This window comes from Lutzomyia longipalpis, chromosome 2 (genome assembly GCF_024334085.1).
Source record: "Lutzomyia longipalpis isolate SR_M1_2022 chromosome 2, ASM2433408v1".
In the NCBI taxonomy this organism is placed as follows: Eukaryota; Metazoa; Arthropoda; class Insecta; order Diptera; family Psychodidae; genus Lutzomyia; species Lutzomyia longipalpis.
In genome coordinates this window covers 32,274,371-32,300,825 of record NC_074708.1, presented here as the reverse complement: position 1 = coordinate 32,300,825, position 26,455 = coordinate 32,274,371, and the positions used below count along the sequence as shown (strand labels likewise).

Genomic DNA, 26,455 nt, shown 5'->3' with positions numbered 1-26,455 from the left:
CAAGACGTCCTTTCATGGTGTAAGAATGTCATCTCAATGCAGAGGAGAAAAGAAGCAAATATACGAAGTGAAAATTCCACCCAAACCATCCCCATCCTTCAGCTATATAGCTTTTTCCTTTACGGCGCGGCACAACACTGCATGCGGCTTAGGGCAGGGCGGATGGTGCGGGATACTTCCGGGTGTGTGGGTGGGGGGAGACTGCGGAAAACTGAAAAGTGCAAAACTCTCATCATCTCCCTGTCTGGATCTCCTCTATATACGGGCTAATGTGTTTAGAGTTCTGCGAAATGGTAGTAAGAAGAAAAAAGTATGCAGAGACGGAACTGACTAAAAGAACTTACCCCTTGGTGGTGCTTCAGCTGTCCTCGGTAACACCGGAAAAGTGACAAGAAGACATTGGCGGGGAAGAGACACTTTTATCGGATCTGAGTTATGGGGTAATTTAATTAATAGCATTCTTTCAGCAAAATTCTATTTTCATAATCGCATTCAGCTGTCGGAGTTACTTCATCTCTCTCTCTCTCTTTTGCCTTCCTCCCACGCCACTCTGTCTTATTAGTGGATCAACGATTTTCATCAATTTTCCCCCAGAGTGTCAGCTTGAAAATTCTCAAGGAATCACTATTTATCACTTTGGCTTAACATGGCAGGGTGTTTCGTAACCGAATGCAATTCATTTTGAAGAACCAAAATTAAAGACAAATCCATAATTTAGGGCAAAACATTTTAATATTATTTCATAATTTCATCCTCAATATTTACAATAATCTTCTCTATATTTTCTTCTTTTTACAAGAATTTCTGTATTTTCTTTTATATATCAATATAATGGATTTTTTTTCTGCATTCCTTCTGCAATATAACTTTCTCCATGACTTTCTTATCCACCACGGTCTAGATGGGAGGAATCAACCTCCAACCCGCGGCATCTTTACAATCACCCCATTTGACGTTCAAAAATGCTAAAAGAAAGACATTTTAAAACACTTTTTCATTGTTTTTCCCCATTTCAAATAGATTCTCTTGGTTTTTGTCTTAAAAGTTAAATTACATTCAATGACAATGTTAGTTAGAGTTTGTTCTCAAAACGTTTATACAAGATAAAAGAGGTTCTTTATTCTCATTTTCTTTTTTTTTTTTAATATTTTACTCAATGCAGTTACTCTTTTATTTTTCATTTTAATAATATTTTTGTATAGAAGATATTAAATTTTCATAAGTTTCAGAATTTCATCGATTTCTCGCAATTTTTCTCATTTTAAAATTTTCTCTCTCTCAAAAAAAAACTTAAATGATTTTTCTTGATAACTCTCATTTTTTTATGACAAATATTTACTCCACAAGAGTGATACATTTATCGCAAATTTTATCGCGTTTTCAACTTTAATTAAATATATTCTGAAATATTTTTTCACGTTTTTTTTCTCATTTTTTTGGTATATCCACTCTTTTTTTTTCTCAATATATTTTATTATGAACATGAATTAATTTTATAGAGATTAAGAGTAAATTGATTTCATAAATTTCCCATTTTTTCATTTTATCATAAAACATCACAATTTTGGTATATAATGCAACTTATTAACTAAGAATAAATGCCCTCAAAAGAGATTGTTTTGTCATAAAATTAATTTTTATTTTTCCTCATTTTCTTTGTGATATCAATTTTGATTTTTCATGGGGGCAAATTGTGCGAAAAGACGTTGAAGTAATTTGATCGGAAGGAGGATAAAATATTTATCGATATGTTGCTTCTGGGATATGGAATTAAAGATACTTTTTTGTAAAAATTAAAAATCAATAAAGGAGTTTATTCGTTCACGTCTGAGATAACTCTTTCTTTGAGAAATAATTGAAGATACGTGTAATTCTGTTTTGAATCAAAAATTGATAAGAAATCACCAAAGTTCTACTGTGATCAGCTAGGAAAAGCCAACAAAGATACTTGCCTAAAAATTAAATAAATGACGTCATTGTTGTGTTTTTCGTCTCCCTTACAATGTGGGAAATATTTATATTAATGCTTCGTCGATTATTTTTAACAAAGTATTTTTATGATTTTTGCCAAGACTTTTGCGTTTTATGTCTTCAAAAAAAAAACAAAAAACGCAATAATGACGTCATTATCTACATTTTTAAACTAATTTTTGTCCGCTATTCCCCGCTTGTCTCAGAGGAAAATATGAAATTTGTTTGGTGATTTCTTGTTTAAATTCTATACAAAAAATAGGCGTTTGCTTCTTTGAATGAGAAGCTTTTCCATAAGAAAAATGAATAAACTCCTTTTAAATTTTGTACCACAAACAGCACAAACATAAATGGAAATTCTTCCTGAATATTGTGCGTATCTTTTTAACATTTTTATATAATCCGAACCATTGATAGAGTTAAAGATAAATTGAAAAAATCGAAGAAAAAGACAGATTTTCCAATAAATTGCAGCTTAAAATCATTTCAATGGAATAAATAGCCAATTATTGAAAGTTTAATCATGGTTAAAAATCAATTTATCCAATAAAGTGAATAAATAATTTTTCCAAGTGGGAGGATACTTTATTCTTTCTTCATCAGAAGTTTCTACACAAAGTTTTGAAAGATTTCAAGGAACTTTTCATTGCATTGGTAAGTTGGTTAAAAAAAATTACTCAACGTCTTTTCCACTGTTGCTCATTGATTACCCATTATATTCAATTTGTATAGTATGTATTTGGGTTAATTTTTCGCATAGAATGTGAATTTTAAAAAAGAAATTCATAATATTTATGTAGATGATACATGTAAATTACAGTTACAATGTAAAGAGGAAAATAAATCATTACAAAGGTTCTTTGGCAATAGATGTCGATATGTATCGTCTATATAGTTATACTTTCCTCTTTTTCCCGGTGCAGGATCTCTCCCATTCATCTCCTCCTGTGCCTCCCTTTATAAATTCACAATGGACTTGGTTTGTTCGAGGACTACACTCGCTGGCTCATTTTGTCTTATAACGGGGTGGTGGCAGTTCTTGTGGAAAATGCACTATTAAAATTCAAGAAGGAAGGGGCGGGGGGAGTGGGATGTGGTGTACACAATTTATGGATTTCACGTGGAATTTCCTCCTGCAATTCAAGACGTCTTGGCAGGGATAGTACGGGATGCCTTCCTGGTGCCGGGGCGAATTTTCTCTTACACACAGACTCTGCCTTTTTTCTCGTAGCTCACTCGGTGTGAATTCTCTCTTTTAGAGGAGGATGGCTGTGCGATGGAGAAGGGGCACCGAGATGAGCTACCTGGTGGCAGAAGTGGCACCATTATCACTGCCGGAGAGCGATTGGAATGGACTGGCGCCGGCAGTTGTGAGAACCAGTGTCAGCAGGAATGTAACGAGCCTCAAGTGACTGTTCTCGAAAATCGAACCGGAATTGTTTGCTGAAATGGAAACATTCACCGTCACTCATGTTCCCTCATCTGTGCAAAGGGGGGTGCGAAAAAGGATACGACGCGGGGTGGCGTCATCGCCTCTGGGTTCCTCCTTCATGCCACTCACCTTGAACACGATCAGCACGGGAATTGCTGGCGTAGACGGTTTCTCGCGACTCGAGAACTGGCGCTTTCTGGGGCTTATCACCCTCCACACTCTCCTCGTTGCTCCTCCAGTACACCGTGGCAATTGTAGCCAGACACTGCAATGACACAGAGAAGCAAATGGAAGAGCTTCTTCACCATTTACACCACCCAAAATATCCTTGAAATATCCTTCTAAATTCCAATGGAGATTTACAACCAAATCAGCAATCCCCCTTCCTCACTTCTTACAATTGCACGTATAGCTACACAAACACTTTGTAGCAATTGGTAGTAATAATTTGAAATTTCAATTAATTCTAAACTAAAGAAAAGAGAATATTAAACTTTCTCATCCTTATGGGAAGGACAACAAATTGAAAATGTAATACACAAAAACCACCCCGCAAGCATTTTCTTTTTATTTTTCTCTCTCAAGTGCAAAGAAAAGCTATTTGGAAGAAAATTATTTTGTAAGCTCCTCATTCTAATTTTAAACAAAAAGCTTAATTTTTATGAGTTCATTCGAAAAAAAAATTTCTGAATATTTCCCGGGAAAATTTTATTTATTTTTGAAGTGAATTTATTATTCATAATTAGTTGACTTTTAATTTTCAATCATTTTAATGATATTTAAAAATAATTTTAATTAACATTCTGCATTTTTTGCTTCAATTACATTTAATTGGATAGGCACATAACTGGGAATTTTTCCACATTTTTATTTTTTTTTAATAATTTGTGAATTTAACATTATTTAATTTATTTCCTGATAGCGCTAAAATTTTTTTAAATAAAATGACTTCTGAAAATTAGTTTAAAGAAAACGATAAAACTCGTGAAAATTTAGGCCTTATTCAGCGACCAAGAAACCCTTGAAATTCACTTGAAATCTTGAAATTTCAGTACAAAATTTAAAGATTTTAAGAGTTTCTTAGTCGCTGAATTAGGCCCATTATCACCCCGAACTTTTTAAATAAAGATTTAAAGCTAAAGGAGAGATAAATTAGGCTTTTAATGGGTTTTTTAAGGAATAAAGATTAAAGCTAAAAGATTTATTTAAATATCATTTCTAAGAGAAATTTTTCATTCCGCAATTTTCCTCGTAAGATTTAGCCCATTTTGAGTTTTTCCTAAAATCCTGTCTATATTTTTATTAAACTTGGAATTCCGTGTTGTTTTTCTAATCTAGAAAATCAAAGTTTCTTTAATAGAAGAGTTTTGTATAAAAAATTCTGACCTACAGACCATTTTCCTCTAACAAATGTATTTCAAGCTTTTCCTCAATTTTGCGTGTAGTAGTGACACCCCCAATATCCCCTATTATAATTAAAATGATTTTTTTTTCACAAAATCATTAACAAAAATTACCAATTCATATTTGATTCATATAAGATATCAATCCCAATAATTCAATATGATTTAAAATTAATCTAATTTTATCTATTAATCAGAAATCACTAAATTAATATAAGTTAAAAATAGATTACGTAGAAAACTAATGCATAATAAATAACAAATAATTCAATGAATTGAATAGGTAATCGGATAACTTAACCATAATATTGATTTGTTACAAATAATTAAATTTATTTCTAACTCTCTCTTTCAACTATAGCAGAATGTTTATGAACTTAAAGCTGAGTCAAATAAGTAGGGGAACATGGGGCAATTTGTTAATTTTAATTGAGGAATATATTTTCCTTGGTATGTACCGAGAAAATATTTTAATTTTATAATGACGACTGTCTTATAGGAAATTTTCCGGGCTACAACTTTGTCTCACACGATTTCTTTCTATCTCAATGGGAAAATGCATTTACCCCTATATATGAGAGCTTTTAATCCCTACCTTGAGCTTCATGTCGCCTTTCTTGAAGTGCTTCGACCTTACACGAAATTCCAATCCGAGAGTCGCTGTCTCCAGTCCTTCACGTCCTGTGATGACGAGATTGTAGTTCCGCAGGAAAGACGGATCTGCGTGTTCACCATTTATAAACCAACTAAGATGCGTTGCAGGTTTTGATCGTCCCGAAGTGCAATTCACTCTCACAACATCCCCAAGCTGATAGCGTGGCTTTCCACCCGTAATACGAGGTCCCTCCTCAGGAAGAGCTGCAAGGAGCAAAGGAAAATTGCTGTGAATTTGCCCAAGGATGGTGAATTAATCTGTCCTGTGGGAAAGAACAGTGGTGGTGCACCCTCTAGGTTCTCTCTCTGGAGGACCTTTTGGCATTATATGTTACTTCCTATTGAATTTACAGAGCTTTTGGGTTTAAAAAGAGGAAATTGAAAAATTCAATTTTCTCCCATCGGTTTCATATTATGCGAAAAGGACGAGGAGCCGGCGATGATATTGCATGCATATTATATTTCGCTTGGAAGAAAATTCGCATAGGAATCATTCCTAAGATTATATACACCTCCCATCCCTCCCCCAGCCCTCCTTGTTTCCCTCAGACACGGAGAAGTAGAAAAGTTCTTCACCTTATTCTTCACCATTCTCGCATATAAAGAAAATTCTATGTGGCTTTTGGATCCACATTTGCTGATGGCGTAATGGGGGATGGGGAGTAAAGAAGTAATGCGGAGAAGCATAGCTTTGGCGGCATTTTGTGCTTTTTCTGAGGAGGCAAATACAATTTCAAAAATTATTTAATTTCTCCCTTTGCCGGCAAATATAACGCGCGGGCGTCTCATGCAGACCGAAAAACAACTTTTCGACAAGGACCGCGCGCAAAAAGGCGCACCCACAAAAGAACCCAACAAGATCTTCCTTCATAATACAATAGGAGAAATAAGAAGAGATACCCAAAAGAGAAAATTTATTCATTGCTACATGGTTTTCTTTGCGGTATATGGTGCACACACACACACGGAATTTATGCTTGTGTATCCTTGTGTCTTAACAAAAAAGTAAAAAAAAAAACATGAAGAAAAATCTATAAAGAACATAATAATTTTATTTACAAAACAAAAGAACGCTAGGAGACCAATTTCTTTTTCATCATCATAGGAAAAAACTTCTTCTTCTCTCTCATTTTCTTCGCTGTAATTCTTGTGTAAGTTTTTTTCTTGTTGTTGTTGCGCTTATTCGCAGAACATCTAAGTAGTAAGACTTTCAAGCGCCGTGAGGTTAATTAATAATTAGTTGGTGTTCCACTTCGTGGCCAACACCAAGTATTGTAATCGTCGGATTTTCCGACCACCTCAGATCGGGCTCAAATTTGGTATGAGCACGTTTTAGACATCCCACATTCCAAAAATGGTGGTGGAAAATTTTTGATCCGGCCGGCCGGCCCGCCGGCCGGCCTGCCGGCCTCTGCGCCAAAATTTGCTTTATAACTCGAGAACGGCAATAGATAGAGACTTCCGGTTTGAAGTTTTCTATAGAAATGTGGGTGTAAATTTTCATTTTTTCGCATTTTCAAAATCCAAGATGGCCGCCGTCCGCCATTTTGAACTACCATCAATGACTTCCCTTATAGCTAGAAGTCTGAAATTTTAGTATGTTGTAGAGCTCAGTGAGACGTTTTCATCGATAATTCATACTTGACAATCGGTCAAGCCGTTTAGCAAATATGGCGGCCTAAAGCAAAAAGTGTTTTTTTGATATAACTTGAGAACGGCTTAACCGATTTTGACCATCTTGGTATCAAATGAAAGGTATTGAGAAGCCCTACAACTGTCTAGAACATTCCAAGTTCCAAAAACAGCCGCAAGAGGCGCTAAAATCAAAAACAAAAATTGCCTAACTTTAAGGGGCAATATCTCCCAACATCTGTTATCGTTTTCCTTTAAATTTTGATATGTTGTGGCCTGACTCAATATCTTTCACCAGTCCGAAAATGAAGAAAATCTATGTCGCCGTTTAGAAGATATCGCAGTTTGAAAAATTCTTGAATTTGAAAAGTTCTAAGAGCCATATCTCCTGCACTGCTTGGCCGATTTTGCTCATCTTAGTATCAAATTAAAGATTTTGCAAAACTCTATAACTTTCTAGAACATCAGAAACCTCTAGAACTATTCCTTCGGAACAAAAAATGCCAAAAACTGTTTTCGCAAAACAAAAATCCGCCATTTTGTGTTCTGGAGGTGACCTTGAAAATTATTGAAATTTATGTTAGTTTATAGCCTGTTTTAATGCCTTTCCAAAACTAGTCAAGAAATTTCTGTAGGTCTTATAGAACCAGAGATATGACCATTTTTATCCATCAAATTGTCGAATTTTACAAAAAAATCAAATTTGTCTGCTAATTCTGCTCACAAATCGCATTACAACGCATAAACAAACTTCTACACGTTGTGGGACACCAACTCTTATAACTGGACGCGTTATGATTGACTTTCTTGTAAATTTCTCTGATTGAATTGAAAAGCATGAAAGAAGTTCAATCGAGGTATAAAATTTAAATTAACTAATGATTTAATAAGAAATTGATTTTATTTTCTTCAAAATTTTCTACAATTGATTAAAGTTTTGAGGGAAAGGGGATGTTGTGCTTCAGTAAAAAAAAAATAATTTTTTCTGTCTATCAACAAAATCACGTCAAAATGTTAAATGGATTGAGTAATGAATTAAGAGGTAATTAAATTTAAAATCTCTTCCAATTAGAACCCAGACGAACTCAGCCCACCTAAACTCAAACAGATGGAGGCGAACTTTCAAGGAATTTCTAGGCATATTTGTGTGAAAGTTAGTCGTGATTCGAATTGAAACTTCTCACAAATCAGTTTATTGATGAAAACATCAACATATACTCAAGAAAATTCACCCCAGAGACTCAACCCTCGTCAATTACAGCTCCACCCTGCGGAGTTTATACTGAAATTCAACCCCTACAATGATTGAGTATAATCATGAAAATTCAGAAGGTCAGAGAGGGTTTCCTAGAAAATCCTCCATATGAGTCATAATTGCTGTGCATGATTCAGAGCCTGAGAATTTCATATGAAACCCTAATTGTGGAGTTTTAAATCAAATAGAGAGGCTATATGGTGAAATTGTCCAAGGAAAAGCATCCTTCTGCTGATTTCCTCCACAATGAACCTTCTATCACGCTATACAGTATCTGCTCACAAGGAAAGACTTTTTCCATCCCTTGTGCCTCTAAATTAAGTCTAAATTGTCTCCCTAGGAAGACGTGAGATATTCCTCCATGTGGCATAGAAACTAAAATGTCGCACACATACTATCCAAAAAGGGGTTTACTTTTCATATATGGTGAATTACGTGGAAAAAAAAAGGGAGGAAAAGTTGATAGATTCAGAAAATATGCTGAATTTGCAGTTTTTGTCCTTCCTGGGGCAGGAAGAAAATTTTCCTCGTTTGGAAGAGATTATATGAGAAAATTGGAAAATAAATGATTTTTCCTATAAAAATTGATATAGAAAATCGCAAGGGAGGGTAAAAATGACGGTGAAAGAGCCCCCCGCAAGAGTGGATGATATTTATGGCGTACTAAATGAGAAAGAATGCGAAAAATTGCCCAAAATTGACTTTATGATGATTCCATCACTTTTTTTTTTCACTAAAAGAGTTGTGTGTAAGTTTTTCTTTCCTCTCACTGAGCTTGGGGATGACACTACACGGGATGAAGTAACATCGCGCGCGAAACATTTATTTCCGCCAACACTCAACCACCCCCTAGCGTGGGTGGCTCTGCAGCACAAGAAGTTGTGAGTATCTACGACTCACTCTAGCACCAAATGTGTGAAAGTGTTGTGTGAGCGCCTCTAAAACACCCCTGGATGACATGGAGATCCTCGTTCGCAAATTTAGAGAGTTTGGGGGAGGGTAGCGCATACCCAATGTGTGCGCTCGAGAGATTCACATGAAAGATATGAAAAGATAAAAGCCAGAGCAATAGAATTATATTTCACGGGCGTAATCTTAACAAACGGCAACTGTTTATATTCTTGTGGAACTACACTAAAAGGGGATTCACGCAGTGCTGATATACCCCCGCGCTTTAGCACCCTGCGCTACAACCCCTCAACTAAACGCGCGGAGTAGATTTCAAAGAACTTTTTCAGAACATAATACCATTTGACATTTTCCACGGTGGGGTGATCGCATAGCTCTGGAAAATTCTTCCTTTAATATAAGCAACAATTCAATTTATAATATCCCGCACTTTAGCTGACGCGAGGGGGTGGCAATCTACAACGAGAATGCCTCGCAACCACCGTGAAAGTGTATCAACTCGTCAAATGTTTATCTTTACTGCGTCGACAATTCATACCGAGGGGTTGTCTACAACAAATTCAAAATGTAAAATTATTCTCTCTCTCTGTGTTTTCTTTGGGTTCAACCACAAGAGATGGATTGATAGAACATCCCCCTTTTCGGAAAAGTTGGTCAACAATCTAAATACTACGTATCGTCATAGGTATGATAAGGAAAACAAATAGGGTGCATTTTATTGGTGTTTGACACAGGGAGGATATAAAAGTTGACAGGAAAATATCCACAAACAAACTCACTGAGATAAGAAAATCTAACTGACTACATCAATCTTTATTTAAATACAGTAAAAGGAAAATTTTCTAAAAAAATTAGCAGCAACTGTCGATTTTTAATTCTATTCTGAAAAAAAAAAGTTTTTTGTAACTGCTTGCCTGATTTTTCACAATATTTGCCATAATCTAATGAAATATTGATTCAAAAGACAAACTTGTTAAAAATGTATTTAATTTGAGTTAAAAGCTGTTAACCAATTCAAATATTTACAAAGATTTTTGACTCAGAATTTTAATAGATTATGGCAAAATAATGTCAAATATCAGATAAAATTTTACAAAATACCTTTTCCTCGAAGAAAGATCAGCCGTTAAGAACTCTATTAAACCGTAAAGTAAAAATAAAAAAATAAAATTTCATCAGAGTAGTTAACCCCTTAACTTTTCTTTGTGAATCTTATATTGAGAAAATCTCCGGAGCCAGGTGATTTCCTGGGTATTTTTGCACAAAAATTCCACATCCTGAAAATCACCCCGGACGGTGTCTTGTCACCCTGGGTTATTAAGTAATACAAAAATTTGCATAATGTATATTTAAATTAATAAAAAGCATGTCGTTGCTCCGCGTGAGTCTCCTTGCTCTTGTGTGGCATCGCTCTCTCAGGGTTGGAATTTATAAGGAAAAAGGAACAACTACATATACATGGTGGGAAAGTATGGAAAAAGCAGGAGACAAAAAGAAGAGGGAGCTAAAGGGAATGGAATTTTATGGGAAATGTGAGAAGAGAAAAGTATGAAAGAACTTGACTGCTGATAACACTTTAGAGTCATGTCTTGATATTGCAACCCATCTACGAAATGGCTGAATTTAATCTTTTAGGACTGGAAAGACATGCAGCTCACACCCCCGCGCGCGCCGTTGCAAAAACACCACGACGGGGGAATGGGGTTGGGAAAAGTGAAGGGAACAAGCGAATTGTAATGATGATGGTTTACTACTTTCATCTTCATTCTCGCGCCTCCCCCTGCGCGTGGTAGCTAGTCTCACTCTCTTCATTGAATGGGAAGCTAGATTATTTCACTCCATTCACGACCACGAAATAAGGATGATGAAGGACGCGCATCACCCAGAATTATTACTAACAACCACGGAGCTTACGGCAACTGAAAAGGGTTGTTATTTATTTTTCCACAAAATGAACACGTCACCGCGTTCATTTCTTTTTCCTTTCCGCCTTTTCTTCATCCCCTTCCCCATCCCAAAAAGAAGAGAAAATATTTTTTCGTCCTTCTGCTTTTTCTTATACAAAAGCACCGCTCCTACACATCCCCCTCACAAAATCTCCACCAGCACTTTAAGCAACCCTGCGCGCACGATGATATATATTGTGAATGGGTGGGAGGACAAACACACGGAAAAGAGAGAAAAACTAAAAACAAAACCCTCTTTGGGATTAATAAAACTCTCAGCGCTGAGAAAATAAATTTTGCAAGGTTTTTCTCGCATATCGTTTTGAAAATACTACATCAACGGGGGGTGCGCTTCTGAGGGAGGGTATTTCAAAGTTTTGTGTTGGGGGTGGAAAAAGATTGTACCCAAGGTTTTGATAGTATAGCTCAAAGCTATGTTGAATTATAATACACAGATATTGAGTATTTTTTTTCCATACTCACAGAGAACTTTCTCTATCCTCACTTTTGCTGTTCTTCCTCACAGCCCTTTAGGTTAGAGTTGAAAAATTAAGTGAAACAGATGATAGATTTTGGATGGAAATTTTGATTTCTTCTAATTCTTCTAATTCTTCTAATTCTACATTCATTAGTCAGATTTATATGTACATTTTTAAGGCATTTTGAGATCTCAACAAAAAAAAATTTTAGTCTAACTGAGATACAACCTGTTCTAGAAGGAGTAAAACATATTGCCTTTAAGAATTTTTTTTATATATTAAATCTAAAACAAACCTTTTCTTAAGATTTTATATTTTACACATCCCTTTGTAATAATATTTTTTTAATTATTAGAAGCGAAACTCAATCATATAATAACTCATTTAAGTAAGAACTAACTTTTCTTATAAAATGTTATCTCAAATTTCTGATTATAATGAGCTCTGAATTTGTTAAAGAAAATCGTCAAAACTTTCCTAAAACGCCTAGAAAACTGAGCGAGGAAAAGACGTTAAACTCAAAAATTACAAACTAAGTAATTAACTAAAAAAAAACTTTTAAAAAAAATTAAGAAATATGACTTAAATTTAGATTTTAACGTATATTTCTAGGTTTACCACAACTAGATAGTTTCTAAAGTAGCTAAAAACTTTATTGAAATATTTAAACTAAATATATTTAAAGTTTAATAAAAAAAAAAAGTCAAAATCCCTAATCTAAGAACGTATCAACTTTACAATGAATGTAGATAAAAAAAAAATATATGCCAAGTTGCGAGTATATTTATAAGAAATAATATAGTGGCATGAAGAGGAAAGAAACTATAAAACCATTTCATCCCACCCACCATTTAAATTGGTGTACCCCAAATAAATAAATTTCACTTTTTCTCCCTCGGGGTGTCTTCTTTTCTGCCACCCCCACACGACCTCCCTGTGTCATCTTCTGTGCGGAAGTGAGTGAGAATTTTCTGCACAATGGGAGTCAGTGTCATGTGAATGAAATTCTATGAAGAAAATGTTAAAGGGCGGGGGAGGGGGCACGATATGAAAAAAATAGGGGTGAAATATAAAAGAAGAAAAAAAATGTGACTCTGGCAAGCGCAGCTACTTCTTCGTTCGGGTTCGCATAGTGAGTTTTTGGGGACCTGTTCACTCCCGCGGTATATCGTTTGGCACCCCGCAAATCCGTGGCGTATAAATCAAAGCCCCTCCATATGGTAGAGGGTCCTTTTCATGGGGACTTCTGCTGAGTGAGGGTGTACCATAGAATGGCATAAAAAAGGGCGCACAAGAGATCCCGTCCGCTGGGTCTGACGCCGTTTGGGGGAGGGGAGGGTGATGGGGAGATACATTGGGGTACCCCGTAAGGAAAATTAAAAATGTCAAAGTGAAAGCTTAAATCATTATCCCGGTGAATAGGCGGCAATGCGGCAGTCGGGTTCTGGATTTATGGGAAATGCCACCAAAATATAATATGAGGAGATTTTTTGGGGGGACCGACGACACTTTATTTTACATATACTCCATGTATCCCACCCCTTTCCTGCCCCACCATGACAGCACAAGCTCAATAGACTTCTACTCCTTCCAAGCCGTCTACCACCCTCCGTGAAATACTATAATGTTCATAAAATGAATCACGATAATATATGTTATTATACTAAAGCTTTCACATTCTACACCATTCGTTCATTCATACGGCGTGGGCTTGTTTAAATTAAATTGTTTTTCTGCGTAGAAGAGAAAGTTTTAATTTTTTATCATATAATAATTTGCAATTTGGCTATACGCATAAAGCGATATATCGATTAAAATTTGAAAATTTAAATTTTTATTGCATAAATTAATTTAGATATAAAGTCACATTTCCACATAATGTTAATTAAAATTGTTCAATCAAGCTACAAAATTTAAATCATCACATGAATAAAATTTCAATTTTAATTGATTACCATTCATATTATTACTTTTTTTTATTTAATTGAATCATTACCTACCTTGTTTTAAAAATCTGAACTTTAAGATTTTTATGAACCCTTACCTTTTCTAAAAAAAATTAATTATTTATTTTTTAGTATTAAAAAAATCAAAATTATGCTCAAAAAGACCTTTCGAGTTCGGACCGATTTAGGCAATCCTAATTTTTCTGACAACATCTTTAACAAAAAACAAGACAACATATTAAGTTCCCTTAATAATTCTAATTCGCACTATTTCTCGAAAATTTTCACATTTATTGGACCGAAATTGAACATTGAATTCTATAAATACTGATTTGCTCAATCACTTACACCAATTTAAAAGCAATATTTCTTCCATAAATAGCATTATTTGCCCAAAATAGATAAATAAAAATACAATATTAATTGATAAAATTGACGAGAAGAAAGCAAATGTTATAGCAGAAAAACATTTAAAAGGTTTCTTTCACAAACACTAGCGCCGCGCGGAAATTGGGCGGAATCACCAATTTTACACATGATTTTTATTTTGTTAATTTTTCATCTGGAAAAACTATTAAAACACCAAAAATCATTATCTGATCTCATGTAAAGGTCCACAAAAATAAAATTTCTTCTCGAAAACATAAATTTTCGCATATTTTTTAAAGGATGTCACAACGCGTCACAACCATAGAAAAAATAATTTCTGCAACAGAATTTCATGACGATATGTCGTAGGATAATCCATACTTTTTCTTTTTTCGTCGCGAAAAAAGAATTGCGGTAACGGGCAAATTGAAAATAAACAAGGAGCTTGTCAAAAAAACCTGTCAAATGTTAGTGAGAAAGAAACTATCTACCATAGACTCGTAATAGTAATGTGCGAGTCTACCTGAGGCTCGCACATTGAAACTGCGAACCATTTCACTCGCATTCACAAAATGCGAAAAATTTTTCTGTGTGTACGCCCCCCTTTTATTGCTTAAAATGAAGTTTGCTCACACGTGATTGGGGGCTCGGGTTGACTAGTATGTAGTATATATGAAACCAAGTCTAACTAAGCACACTCACCCCAGCACTTTGGGTTAGAATGGGAATTTATGCTTATCACCAGAGTGTTTTCATTTATAGTCATTTATTTTTAATGCTACGATGCGACACAGCCAATACCCAATGTGAACCACCCCCAACCTTCACCTGAAACATGTTCACTATATAGCAAGTTTATCGATTAATGTGGATTAACAATTCATGCTGATGGTCTCTGGAAAGCTCTTTCAAATACATTCCCCTTCATGGAAAGTCAAATAAAAACCCTTTCCCCGCATGAAGGGGGGGTGGGGTGGGAAATATAGGGCGTTTGTACTACCACGAAATGCGAAACATAGTAGGATACAACACATATGCCAAAATTGAAATTAGTCTGGAGGCGCTACATTCGCATTATTCACCATTATGGCAGCTATTGGAGAGAATTATAGTGAAATTGGGAAATTTGCTTACAGTTTAGCATTTCACGGAGCGACCCTAATATACTTTGTAGTACTCTTGATCGTGAATTTTGCAAAATTTAGATGGTATGAGCTTAAAGAGTCCCCTTTTCGCACATTTATTGATTATTTCCATTCGGATTTTGAGAAAATAAATTTTAACTTAAAAAAAAATTAAATTTTAAAGGATCCATTACTACACTTCTTGTAGAAAGGGAGATATTTTGATATATATATTCCTTCCTGTAACAAGATAAAGCTCAAACATCACTGGAAAATCCCATTCGATTTACTATAAAAACATCCCCATAGAAGTTTTTCCTAAATTTCTTTCCTAATTCCTGTAAATTTGATCTCTATTGAGAATAGAATTTAATTTATCGTTCAGATTACAGGACAAATTTTACAAAAGACATCCAATTTCATCATTCCTTCTTCACATGGAAGATTATACCAACATTGAATTGGGAAGCAAGCAAAAGTCTCTGCTATGACAGCATCTTTGCTTTCCTCTGGTCTTTTTTTCCACCTACCCTCCCCCAAACTTCAGGCTTATCCGGGGAGCTAATGGAAGGGGAGACGAAGACACGGATTTCCAGGATGACTATTTGTAGGTGTCGATTACACTAATGTCCTTATCCTCTCCATCACATTTATCTCAGCTACTCAGGCGCTGCGTGAATCAACGGACCCCGCCGGGGGGGGAAAACGATGGTAAATTGCGGAAATCCTATAACTAATGACCATCAAACAGAATCTGCTGGTGTCATATTTTTGTGTAAACATCCCGCTTTTTTTGTCCAACACACAGTCAACAGCATATGATGTCTTTTTTATGCTACTGTGTGTAGTTCTTATCATTTTTGTAGCATTTTCCCTTGGAAAATTTATTTCCTTACCCAAAGAAAATTCCCTGTATAAGACACACAAGAACTCTGTGAAATACATCATGAGATAATAGCAAATGCTTAAAATTTTACACCGCGCTGCCTTAATCACAAGCCATCCCCAACCCACCGCACCCCCACGAACTTCCCCACGTGCCCCCGTAGGAAGTGAGTTTGAAGGATAAAGTGTGGAAAATTGAAAAAAAGAAAAATAGCTCGACATGAATACAAATTAGAAAGTCAATGTGAAGCTTTATTATTCTCTTTTTTTTCATACCATCCCCCGCCCCACCCATCTCGCCACCATGGGATATAGAAACTCATAAACAAGACTGACTTGAAAGAAAGTTTTTGAGTGCTCTTCATGCTAAACATTTTTAAAGTTTCCTTTTTCCCCGGGACTTTATATTTGGTGCTTCCAAGTTGAAAAATAACTCTTCTCGCGTTTGCCTATTTTTACTATGGAAAATATTCTCTTTTTTACTCCCTTTTATCCCTTTCATCACGCGCGCGGAGGGAAACTGGAAATTTTCCAACGAGCATTGCGAGCGGAGTTTATGTGTGCACACAGATCATAATTGCAATAACAACGAAGACTCCATGGTGGTCGGTTGTATATCCTGCTTCGTTAGCATGAATACACTGACTTCTAAGAAAAGAAGATCACAAGCAAAAGTTAACCCTTTTAACTTGGTCCGTGTAACCCACACCAGTCCTTTGAATAAATTCCACAAGGGCTTCAAATTAAATCAGAATAAAATTGAAAGTCTCATGAAGGAAGAATGCATTGCCCTACCCCGTATCCGTTTGTTATTCTCTTTGAAGAGAAGTAGTAGAGGGCTCACAGAGCTCTGTAACGTGAGGCCTTCTCAAATTTCGATAAATAAGACTAAAAATGCTACCAAGATCTAAAATAGACTACATAAAAAAGAAAGCTAGATAGCTCAATGAAAAAGAATTTCATAAAGTATCCAGCCTTAATATCTAATACAAATTACAGTCGTGTACTTTACAAATTAAGAGAACTGACATAAAATGATTTATAGTCAGGATTCCAGTTTTAATTAAAAAGTTTCTGAAAGTTTTTTTTTCTCATTTCTTAACTACCAAGCTCTTTTAATTTTATAAAACACGTTGAATAGGTTGCGACGTTTTAAACCTTCACGTTTTCCCCCTTCCTACATAGTTATGTACAATGTCAGATAAATTACCTAAATTTTGCTAAAACATCCACACAAAGAGTCAAGTCTCTAAATACGATATTGTCAACTCCTTCATTCCCTAAAATACACCGTGTTATGGTGGGAAGACAAGCGTATGTGAATACTTCAAAAGCTCTTGAAAATATCATGTTTCACGTAAAATACTTAATAAGCCACATAATATGATTTTTCAGGTGCGCAAAAATCTTTTATGGAGCTCCATTCTATGTCTCCGTATTATACTTTAATTAGTTTCACCTGGAGTTTGCAAAATCCCCAAAAGTAGGGTATATATGTATGAATTTCACAAAACACATTATCACACACCATATTCATGTAAAATAGAGTTATTCCGCCCAGTGATATACTTTCTTGTGTATTTTCCCACAATATTCATTTCATTATAAACTTCACTGTATGCATTTTATATGCAATCTTTCGTGCAGACTTTGTGGTTTGATATGCCAGATTTAGAATTCCATGTTTATCAGAATTGAGAGCAGAGGTGGTGAAAAAAAAAATATGCAGCGCAGCTGAAAAAGCACACATAGTGACAGATTCTTGGTTTGCCTTCTTTCCGTGGAGAATGTGTGCACAAAAAAGGGAATGTTTTGCTGTTATATAATTCCAAATAACAGAGAACCATGATATGCATTTCCATAAATATCAACGAGTCACATACATTCTCCCATACCCTTCTAAATATTCAAAAGAAAATGAAGGTGCTCCATAAGACGGAGTTGGTGAAAGAAAAGTGCATATGAGTGCACTTCTGTGGGTTGCACTTTTTTTTTGCTTCTCACCGTACTCCCATCACCCACTTATAGTGTTGTGGCTATATAGAAATGCTTAAATGCAGCATTGAGAGAGAGTCAAAAGGCACCTGCACAGCTTGGCAAAATGTAGTGCAGTAAAATAATTCCACATACATGCCCTCTTGCACGAAAGCTCTTTCACGAAGTCCCCCCCGTAAGGTGATAGTAGGGGGCTGAAGAAGAAGGTTAAAAAAAAAAGTAGAATTCAATGCATTTTGACGTTTTTCTCACGGTCTTTCTCACATTCTTTGGTTCTACAGGCGGATATGGGGTGTGATGGTGGGTGGCAGCACTGGGGGGGGTGGAGCTTTCAGAAGCGCACTCACTTGACGTTTGTCACATTACTTTCTCCCTTTTACGGATAAACTCGGAATGATCTTCTCCCGTGCAAGTTGGATTTCCCATTGAGAATGAAAATGCAATATAAAAGGTTTTGGCAAAAAGCTCTGTGAAAAGACATGAATCCAAAAGATAGTGTATGACGCTTCTATCTACGAGATTTCTATGGCATAATCAAAATATATACACCAGTTTGTGGAGCACGCGACAGGAAGCTCAGAATGAAATGAAAAAAAAAATATACAAATCAATAGTCATTAACAAGATGAAGTTACACTTGAAGAATTTCTATGGTGGTGTAAGGAAAGAGTTTACACAATAATTAAAGGTGAAAAGAATTCCTACAAGTTGACCTTTCGCACTTTATTCTAAACACCTGTGATTTAGTTGTGAAGCTTTGCAAAAGAAACCTTTTTTATTTAAATATTGAAAGGTTTATTTTCAATAAATTAAAAGGGGTTCATTCATTTTTATGTGGTGCAAACTTTTATTCGAAAAAAAAAGACAATCAGAATATGAGTAATTATGAGAACGAAGCTGGATAAATAAATTGACAAAAAAAACTCCTTATTCTACACTGAAATCTCCTAGAAATATTGCCCAAAAATATAAACATTGACGTTATCTTATTTGGTTTTTTTACCCTTTCAATATGTGGTAAGGGGTTTTTTTTTCGCAGAGGGATTCCTCCGTAGAGGATGGCCACTCACGGATTTCTCTATGAGTGTGGAGCGACTTGCCACCGGAACCCTCGGGTCTTTGCTGTCCCCTCTAACACTGCACTACTATTCCCATGCGTCCGCTCACGTTGAGCCACCAAGCAAGACTGAACTCAGTCTATGGATGATGCAGAGACCCACCGGCACAAGCTCACCCGCAACAAGACATGTGGAATAATTCCACGAACCCATCGGGCCCATGCCAGGACTATTTTTGGCATTCGACGAGGGGAAAGCTGACTACAAATACTTGAAGTATTCGTGACAATTCTTCATCGATGATTTTTGATAATACCTATTATGCATTAAAATTGGGGAAAAAACCAAAAGCTGATGTCATCTTTTACATTTTTTAGACAAATCTTTGACAGCATTTCCCAAATGATTTTACTGGAGAAAAAGAAGTTTTATTGGCAGTTTTTTATTCTTTCTTCACACTCTGCAAGATTACACTATTACTCTACAAGTTATTAACTGGAATGGGGATTTAGCCAATATACAATGAATAGTTCTTTATTATGTAGAATTTCTGTTCTAAAAATGATTAATTATTATTAATAATGTAATCTCAAGACTTTTAACCTTTGGAATGCGGAGGCCTTGGTGGTTACGTAGAATGCGAAGGTGGGGTCGTTGAACGACCCCAAAAAGAAAGCCAATTTTCTCCCAAACTATACAACCTAGAGTTGTCGGGTTAGTGTCTATAGATTCCTTATATAGTCCTCTTGCACCCTGCACCACAAATTCGCCGCCCTAAATTACTTAGACGGAGATATTAGGGAAAAACATTTTTCAATCATTTTTCACAATTTCTTTTTGAGAAATTTGCCAAGAAACTGCAATTTTTTTTTCACTCCTCCCCACATTCCCCTAACTACCCGCAAAGTGATAAATGGCAATATTTCTCGAATATTCTTTATTGTTTTGCACATTTACATGCTTCTAATTATGTTTTATGTTGTTTATGCTCTAAGAAATTTTCCGCAGTATGGCCGTTACACCAATTTTTGAATTCCCTTCTTCTACATTTTTCTTAATAACTTTTCTTGTGGTGGTCGGATTGAGCTGAAATTTTTACACAACCTTCTCAGATAACCAAGGAACTTATTTCCAAAAGATGGGAACGCTATCTTTTATATTTATTGAGTTATAGCGCGAAATATAGCGCTGGGGTCGTTCAACGACCCCGCTCCGCATTCCAAGGGTTAAGATTTATTTCCCAAAATTTTAACAGACCTAAAACAATGAAAAGAATGATTTATTTGCATGTTAATTAACTTGTTATACACACAATTCATACATCTATTTATCCCTTTTCACAACATATGAAAATATTTCCTTCTAAGGAAGAAAAATAAATAAATTCTGCCAAAACTTTCTTATCCTCACACTTCATCATGCTATTTATTTTTGTACATTTTTTTCCTTCCTTCAATATGTTTATTAAAGCCACACTTGCTTCTCTTTTTTTGCCACAAAAACCCAACATAGAAATATTAATTAATGATGTTCGAAAGTGTGGTCCTTGGTGTATGTGTGTGTGACTCACATGTGTTGATAAAAAAGGAACGTGTGAGAATGTGTGTGAGTAGTGTACGAGGGGGAGTCCTTTCGAGTGAGCCCTCCATTTCCCGTAAAAGCAACAGCCCATCCTCCACCTGGAGGAAGTTGTACTTCAATTAATCATAGTACGGAAGATATTGTCTGGTCACATCATCGTATGAATGGTATACTGTTATTAAGGGAAACAGGAAGCCCATATACAGGCATCTAATCAACTACGCCCCGAGTGGTTGGAGCTCGGAGGGATTGACATAGCTCCCCGTGGGTTGGGGGCCATCTTCATTGAGAATGTGGGATACAACTTCACCAGATATTATTAAACCACTAGCCACAGAAATTGTGTGATTGTGACACAATTTCTCCGTCTTCTTGGTCATGTCATATATGGCTCACCGAGAAAGGCACACTGACGAAATCCACATAATTTAATAATTAGACAAAACATACCTCTGCCTCTCTCTCCATGGGTAAATATTTGACCAATAGAATTAAGTAAAAACATTTGGCTTCACGAGTGGTTTATGTCTGGAATTCTCTTGCCTGGTGCACCCCCACCCGGTATGCATACCACAGGGGGCTTTAAAAAAAGCTCCAGGGTTATTTGCAATAAATACACCCAAATTGTGTAAGGCTCATATTCTCATACAATCACTGAATTTTACCTAAATCCACGGCTCTTTTCTTTATTTTCAGCCAAAGAAAAAAATCAATTCCTTTTGTTCTTGCATTGTTTGCTTTTTTCCGCCTGAATATAAATTTCTTTTCACACATCATCCACCTTCTTTATTAATAAAAATCCAAAAGCCATAAGCAAGTGAAATCGATTGAAGTTTGTGAATATAAGTCACTCACTTTTTCTCCTCAAATTTTCATTAAAATACACCCCCAAACCCCTGAATATGAAAATGAGTCCTGGTAGAGAGGGAGAAGAAAAAATGAAAATTATTGCTTCTCATGGAGGCAAATTTATGCCTGAAAAGTTTCTTTTATTTCCATTCTTATACGCCCCTGTGCTGCAAAAGTCTCAGTTCTACACCCCCATATTTTTTTTCTTACTTCATTTTGGGGGTTTCTGTTTTTTTTTTGTATTCAGAAAGCCTCCTCATTAGAATACTAACAATTTTTTAAAGTGCCTTATTTACAGATGAAGAAAGTTCGAGTGGGATTTTTTCTCTTTTTGTAAGTATATTATGCTCGTAAACTTTCTAAGTTCACCCGCACTTTATAGGATCGTCATATTACATTCAAGATACGGCGAGGGGTTTGTTAATGGAGTTTGGATGGAGGGAAAAGAATTGCAAATTGAACAGGAAGGAGAAGTTTGTGTGAGACAAACTTTGAGTCTATTAAATTGATGGTGCAGAATGAGTGCACTCCTCAATGCAAGATTGTGGGTTCGGGGGAAGAAGAACTGTGAGGAAAAACCACCCCACCAGGATTTTTTTGTTAAATGTAACCGAAGGTAAATTGAGCAAATCGTATTTATAAATGTGTTTATATAAAGTTTATAGTTTTCTCATTTTCTTCTTTGGCAAGTGGCACCCCCTTCCTCCTCCACCCTATTTCCACAGTGTGTGGATCGTGTGATAGTTTGTTGCTCGTTTGGGCGCAGGATGTATGTGTATATAGAATAAAATGCATAATGGGGATTCTTCAGTTTACACAACTTTTAAGCACTGCTAAGTAGTAGTAAACAGGCGAAAACACCCCCCCATTCTCGGGTGAAGACATAAATCTTCATCGTCGAGGGATGGAACTCAAGTGAGGTGGCTTTTCTTGGCTTCACACAGCAATACAGCAACGGGGTTGGAATTTAAGCAGCACACAATACCTTCCATCCATCCCCCCATATTTCAAGGCATCAGACAACCATGTCCCAGACTTCCGCGCGGTCCAGGGGTACTACACATAGCACAGCAAGAGGAGAGAGAGAGAGCATGTGCCGACAGAGTGACAAGAGCTTTTTCTTCTCTGCATCCACGAAATTTCTGAATAGCTTAAAGGAGCATCGAGGCTGTATCAAGTCATTTGGAAGGGTTGTGAAACACACCCTCCTCTTGCAACAAAAGGTTTCGTCGTAGGGATGATGCTTCAGTGTTACTATAGCTCTGATGGTGTTCCTTATGATCAACCCCATTCCCCCATTTTGCACCCTTTTTTCCATCCCCTTCAAAGTGTATGTATATAGCAGCTCTCAGTGCTGGGTAGGATGTGCGAGAGACTGAGAGAGGAAGACATCAAGAAGTTTGCAGCAAGCAAATAATTCCCTGAAAGCTTTTATCTATCTCCTAAATTTTACATCAAAAGATATCAAAATCGTAAAAGTTGTGTGAAACATTGTTATATTTATTCCCACTAACTCTTCCATTTTCTTTATTTGAACCCCCACTCGGGAAGGGTTGCTGGTTTGGGGTGTAAATTGAGACGTGGAGTAGGAACTGATGGGAATCACATTTTTAAAATTTTTGTAAAAGCTTATAAACCAAGGGGAGCTTTTTTATTCAGAAAAATATCGTTTTTAAAGGGACGAATCATTGAAATAAATTTCTGTTCCTACGCTAACTAGAAAACAAACCTAGTTCTTGGTTGAGTAGTCAAAAATATGCTCCTAAAATACCGTTGTAAATAAACTTTCATAACTAAAAGTTCCTTAAGAGATAATGGATGCATTTCTTAAAATTATTCTCCTGATTTATGTGTTAAGAGAATAATAATTTCGAAAAATAACATAATTGTGGAAGTAGATAAACGAGATAAACTCAACGTATCCACCACTATATGCAGGAACATTAACTTTTATATACATAAACTCCAAGTACTCTGACGAGAAAATACATCCCATTAAAATTATATTACGATGGTGGTGATTTTTCTTACAAGTTGCATGCTGTCGAGCATCAAACTATGTTGTTTGTGGAGCCACAAGGCACTGAATTGAGTGTCAAAAGAAAAACTTACCAACAACTATCATATCACCATGGTCGGACACTGTCTGGAAGGAGGGTCCTTCTGCGGATACTTCACATCTGTATCTCCCGGATGCGGACAAATTTACAGACTGCAGCATCACAAGGCTGTCCGTTGAGTTGTGAAGCTATAACAGAGTAGAAGCATTAATGTAAACATGCTTGAAATAATATCAAGCATAACACAGGGTGGTTAGAGTACAGAGGTGGTGGTTATGAGGGAGGGAAGTAAAAGATTTCTCCTTTGGCATTTCTCAAGTGTGCATTTCTTTAGCACTTGTAGTGGGTACTTCCAAAAAGCAAACCATTTTGTGGCTTTTATCAAAAACAAGAAGAAAGTACCAAGTCATTTTTCTTCCGGGGAAACTTTCTTGATTATATGCAGTAAATTATTCCCCTAATTAGGAGCGACAAAAACAGCTTTTGAGTTTGTTGAACATATTTTAAAATTCATCCCTCAATTTTAATCACTCTGGAATGTTTCAGTTTAATATTAGTTTCGTCCAAATAAAGGGTTAAGTTCCAGCGCAAAAATTTCAGGAAATATTCGAACAGCAATAACAAAAAAATTTAATACTGCGTAATATATAAAATAGAATATATATTATGTATGTACAGTACATATAAAACCGAATTAGGAAGAATTTCCAAAATTATTAATTTGAACACAAGTATAGATTTCATTGTAGGTATAAATTTATTATGGAGCCAATATAGACACATAATTATGTTGCACCATAGCGTTTTAATCTCCCATTTAGTTGAACATCAAAGGCACTGCAGCACAGGGCTATAAATTTAACAATGAGATTTATCATTATAGCTAAAATTATTGATGAAGTTTATCGATTTTAGACTACCTTCCAAATATTCCAAAATATTAAATTTTGATCAAAATTCTAAACTGAACACTAAAATAAATTTATGAAATAATTTCTCGCTTATTGGGCTAAAATTGGTAGATAAACCACATTGGAATTTCGTAGTATAACCAGAGAGCAAAATTCTCATTATTTTGCAAAATAAAATCTTCTCCAAAATACTTTAAAAAAAGGTTTAAAAAAATCTTTACCTGATACCAAAAAAATGCTTTCTTCAGTAAATTCGTAAATTCTCAACACAAAGAAATTAATACAAGACCCTCCTTTGAGACCAAACTGTACGAAATCCCAAAAAATGTCACCTGAAATCACAAAGCAGGTGTGTTCATTGAAAAATCCCACAAAAAAGTTCCCTAATGAGGTGATAAATCGCGGTAAAATGTCCACAACATTTTCTCAAAGCACTCATCAAGGGGAACTTTCCTAAATAATGCATGCAATGGGAAGCACGAACGATCCCTTAATTGAATCTGGATTTCTGCCATTCTTACTGGGTCTCTTTTTTCATGGCACTTTATTGGCATCACCAGGTGAAAACTACATTTTCATGCTGCAAAAAGTGGGTGCGTAGAAGCACAACAATACACCGCCCTTCCCCCTCAATCTGGCCCAAAATATGTTTTGCGGGACAATTTTCCAAGAGAGTCTTGGAGAAGCTTATTTTCGCACATAGGGTATATGCCGTAGGGACGTGTCGCCTGTGTGCGGCAAATTGAATTAGTATCGTTAAATATTCAGGAACTTACATCGACTGAGACGCCAGGTAGGTGGAAAATTTGCACCGGGGGCATGTCCCTCGGTACATAGCGATAGAACTCATTGCCATCCTTGTACCACTTCACGGAGTAGAGAGCCTCCCCGTCCATCTCGTAGTGGCACTCCATCCGGGCGCTGCTTCCGCGAACAGTGTGATTGGGAATGCGAACTTCCGTCAGTCTTAGGGCAGCAATCGAACCTGTGTGCGGGTGAGAAGAAAAAGCATAAATATTGGCATGTGGGGTCATGAAAACAGGCGGCGTGGGGGCAAATTGTCGTGCAATTTCCTGCAAGCACGAACAGTAGCCGTCAATGTTCTCCGGAGTGTTTGTATTGAAATGTAAAGTGGCATAATTGCTTTGTCTGAATTACTTATTGATTAGCTATATGTTGAAATTTTATTGGGAAAAATAAGAAAATATTTGCAAAGGAATGAATTTTATTTTTCTCACATTTTCTATTTTGCTTTATAAAAAAAAGTCACAGATTCTGGTGAATCTGCTTTTTGAATATTTTATTGTGTTTAATGGTTATTATATAGATTTTTCGATTAAATTAAAATAGAACTTTCCTCTAAAATTGCTCTCTTATGAAATTTTCAAGCATTTCAGGGGTATTTTTCCCATTTTAAATCCATTCTATAAAAAAAACTTCTATCGTTAATTTTCAGTTAAACTAAAGAGTCTTTTGGAGGTTGAATTCATAATGCTGTAGTCCCAGATAAGGTTCGCATAAGTACCAAGCCCATTCCGCGGGAATTTAATGAAGTTTTCTTAGCACTAAATTAAGTGATAACTATGCAAATGAGAACCAACCATGCCATTTACATCTATATTCCAAACTGTGCAATAGATAAGGCGAACCACTTTCATTTTAATTTATCCTTTAAATGCCAAAAAAATGGTGGAAAATCTATTAAATAGATTTTTTCCCCTTTAGTATGAAACACATTGTTCACACCCAAAAAGCATTTTAATGCAGACAAGTGCACATGAATTCATCTCATAATGGCACAGCACATAAATTTTCACTTAAAACTAAAATGTCGACTCACTTTTCGCTGAGATTAGTCTCTAAATCATTGCATGACCTCCTTTTTTCTGGGAGAAACCTCCCATATTCCCTTTTTCACATATAAAATAGAAATATATATTTTCTACTTAATTTATTGTTCTTCATTTTTCATTTTTTCCAATAAAATGTTTCTCAA

At 35.8% G+C, this 26,455-nt stretch overlaps 1 protein-coding gene across 1 annotated transcript in view; it reads right to left on the bottom strand.

Annotated features, from left to right (window-relative positions):
- Positions 1-713: 713 nt before the first annotated feature.
- LOC129790344 (uncharacterized) overlaps positions 714-26,455 on the bottom strand; it is a 130,728-nt gene continuing 104,986 nt past the window's right edge. The window contains exons 2-6 of the mRNA XM_055827822.1: positions 25,236-25,444; positions 23,601-23,736; positions 5,402-5,664; positions 3,533-3,668; positions 714-3,414 (exon numbers count right to left, since the gene is read on the bottom strand). Coding sequence (XP_055683797.1) covers positions 3,272-3,414; positions 3,533-3,668; positions 5,402-5,664; positions 23,601-23,736; positions 25,236-25,444 — 887 coding nt within the window. The 3' untranslated portion in view covers positions 714-3,271. The remainder of the gene's footprint in view (positions 3,415-3,532; positions 3,669-5,401; positions 5,665-23,600; positions 23,737-25,235; positions 25,445-26,455) is intronic.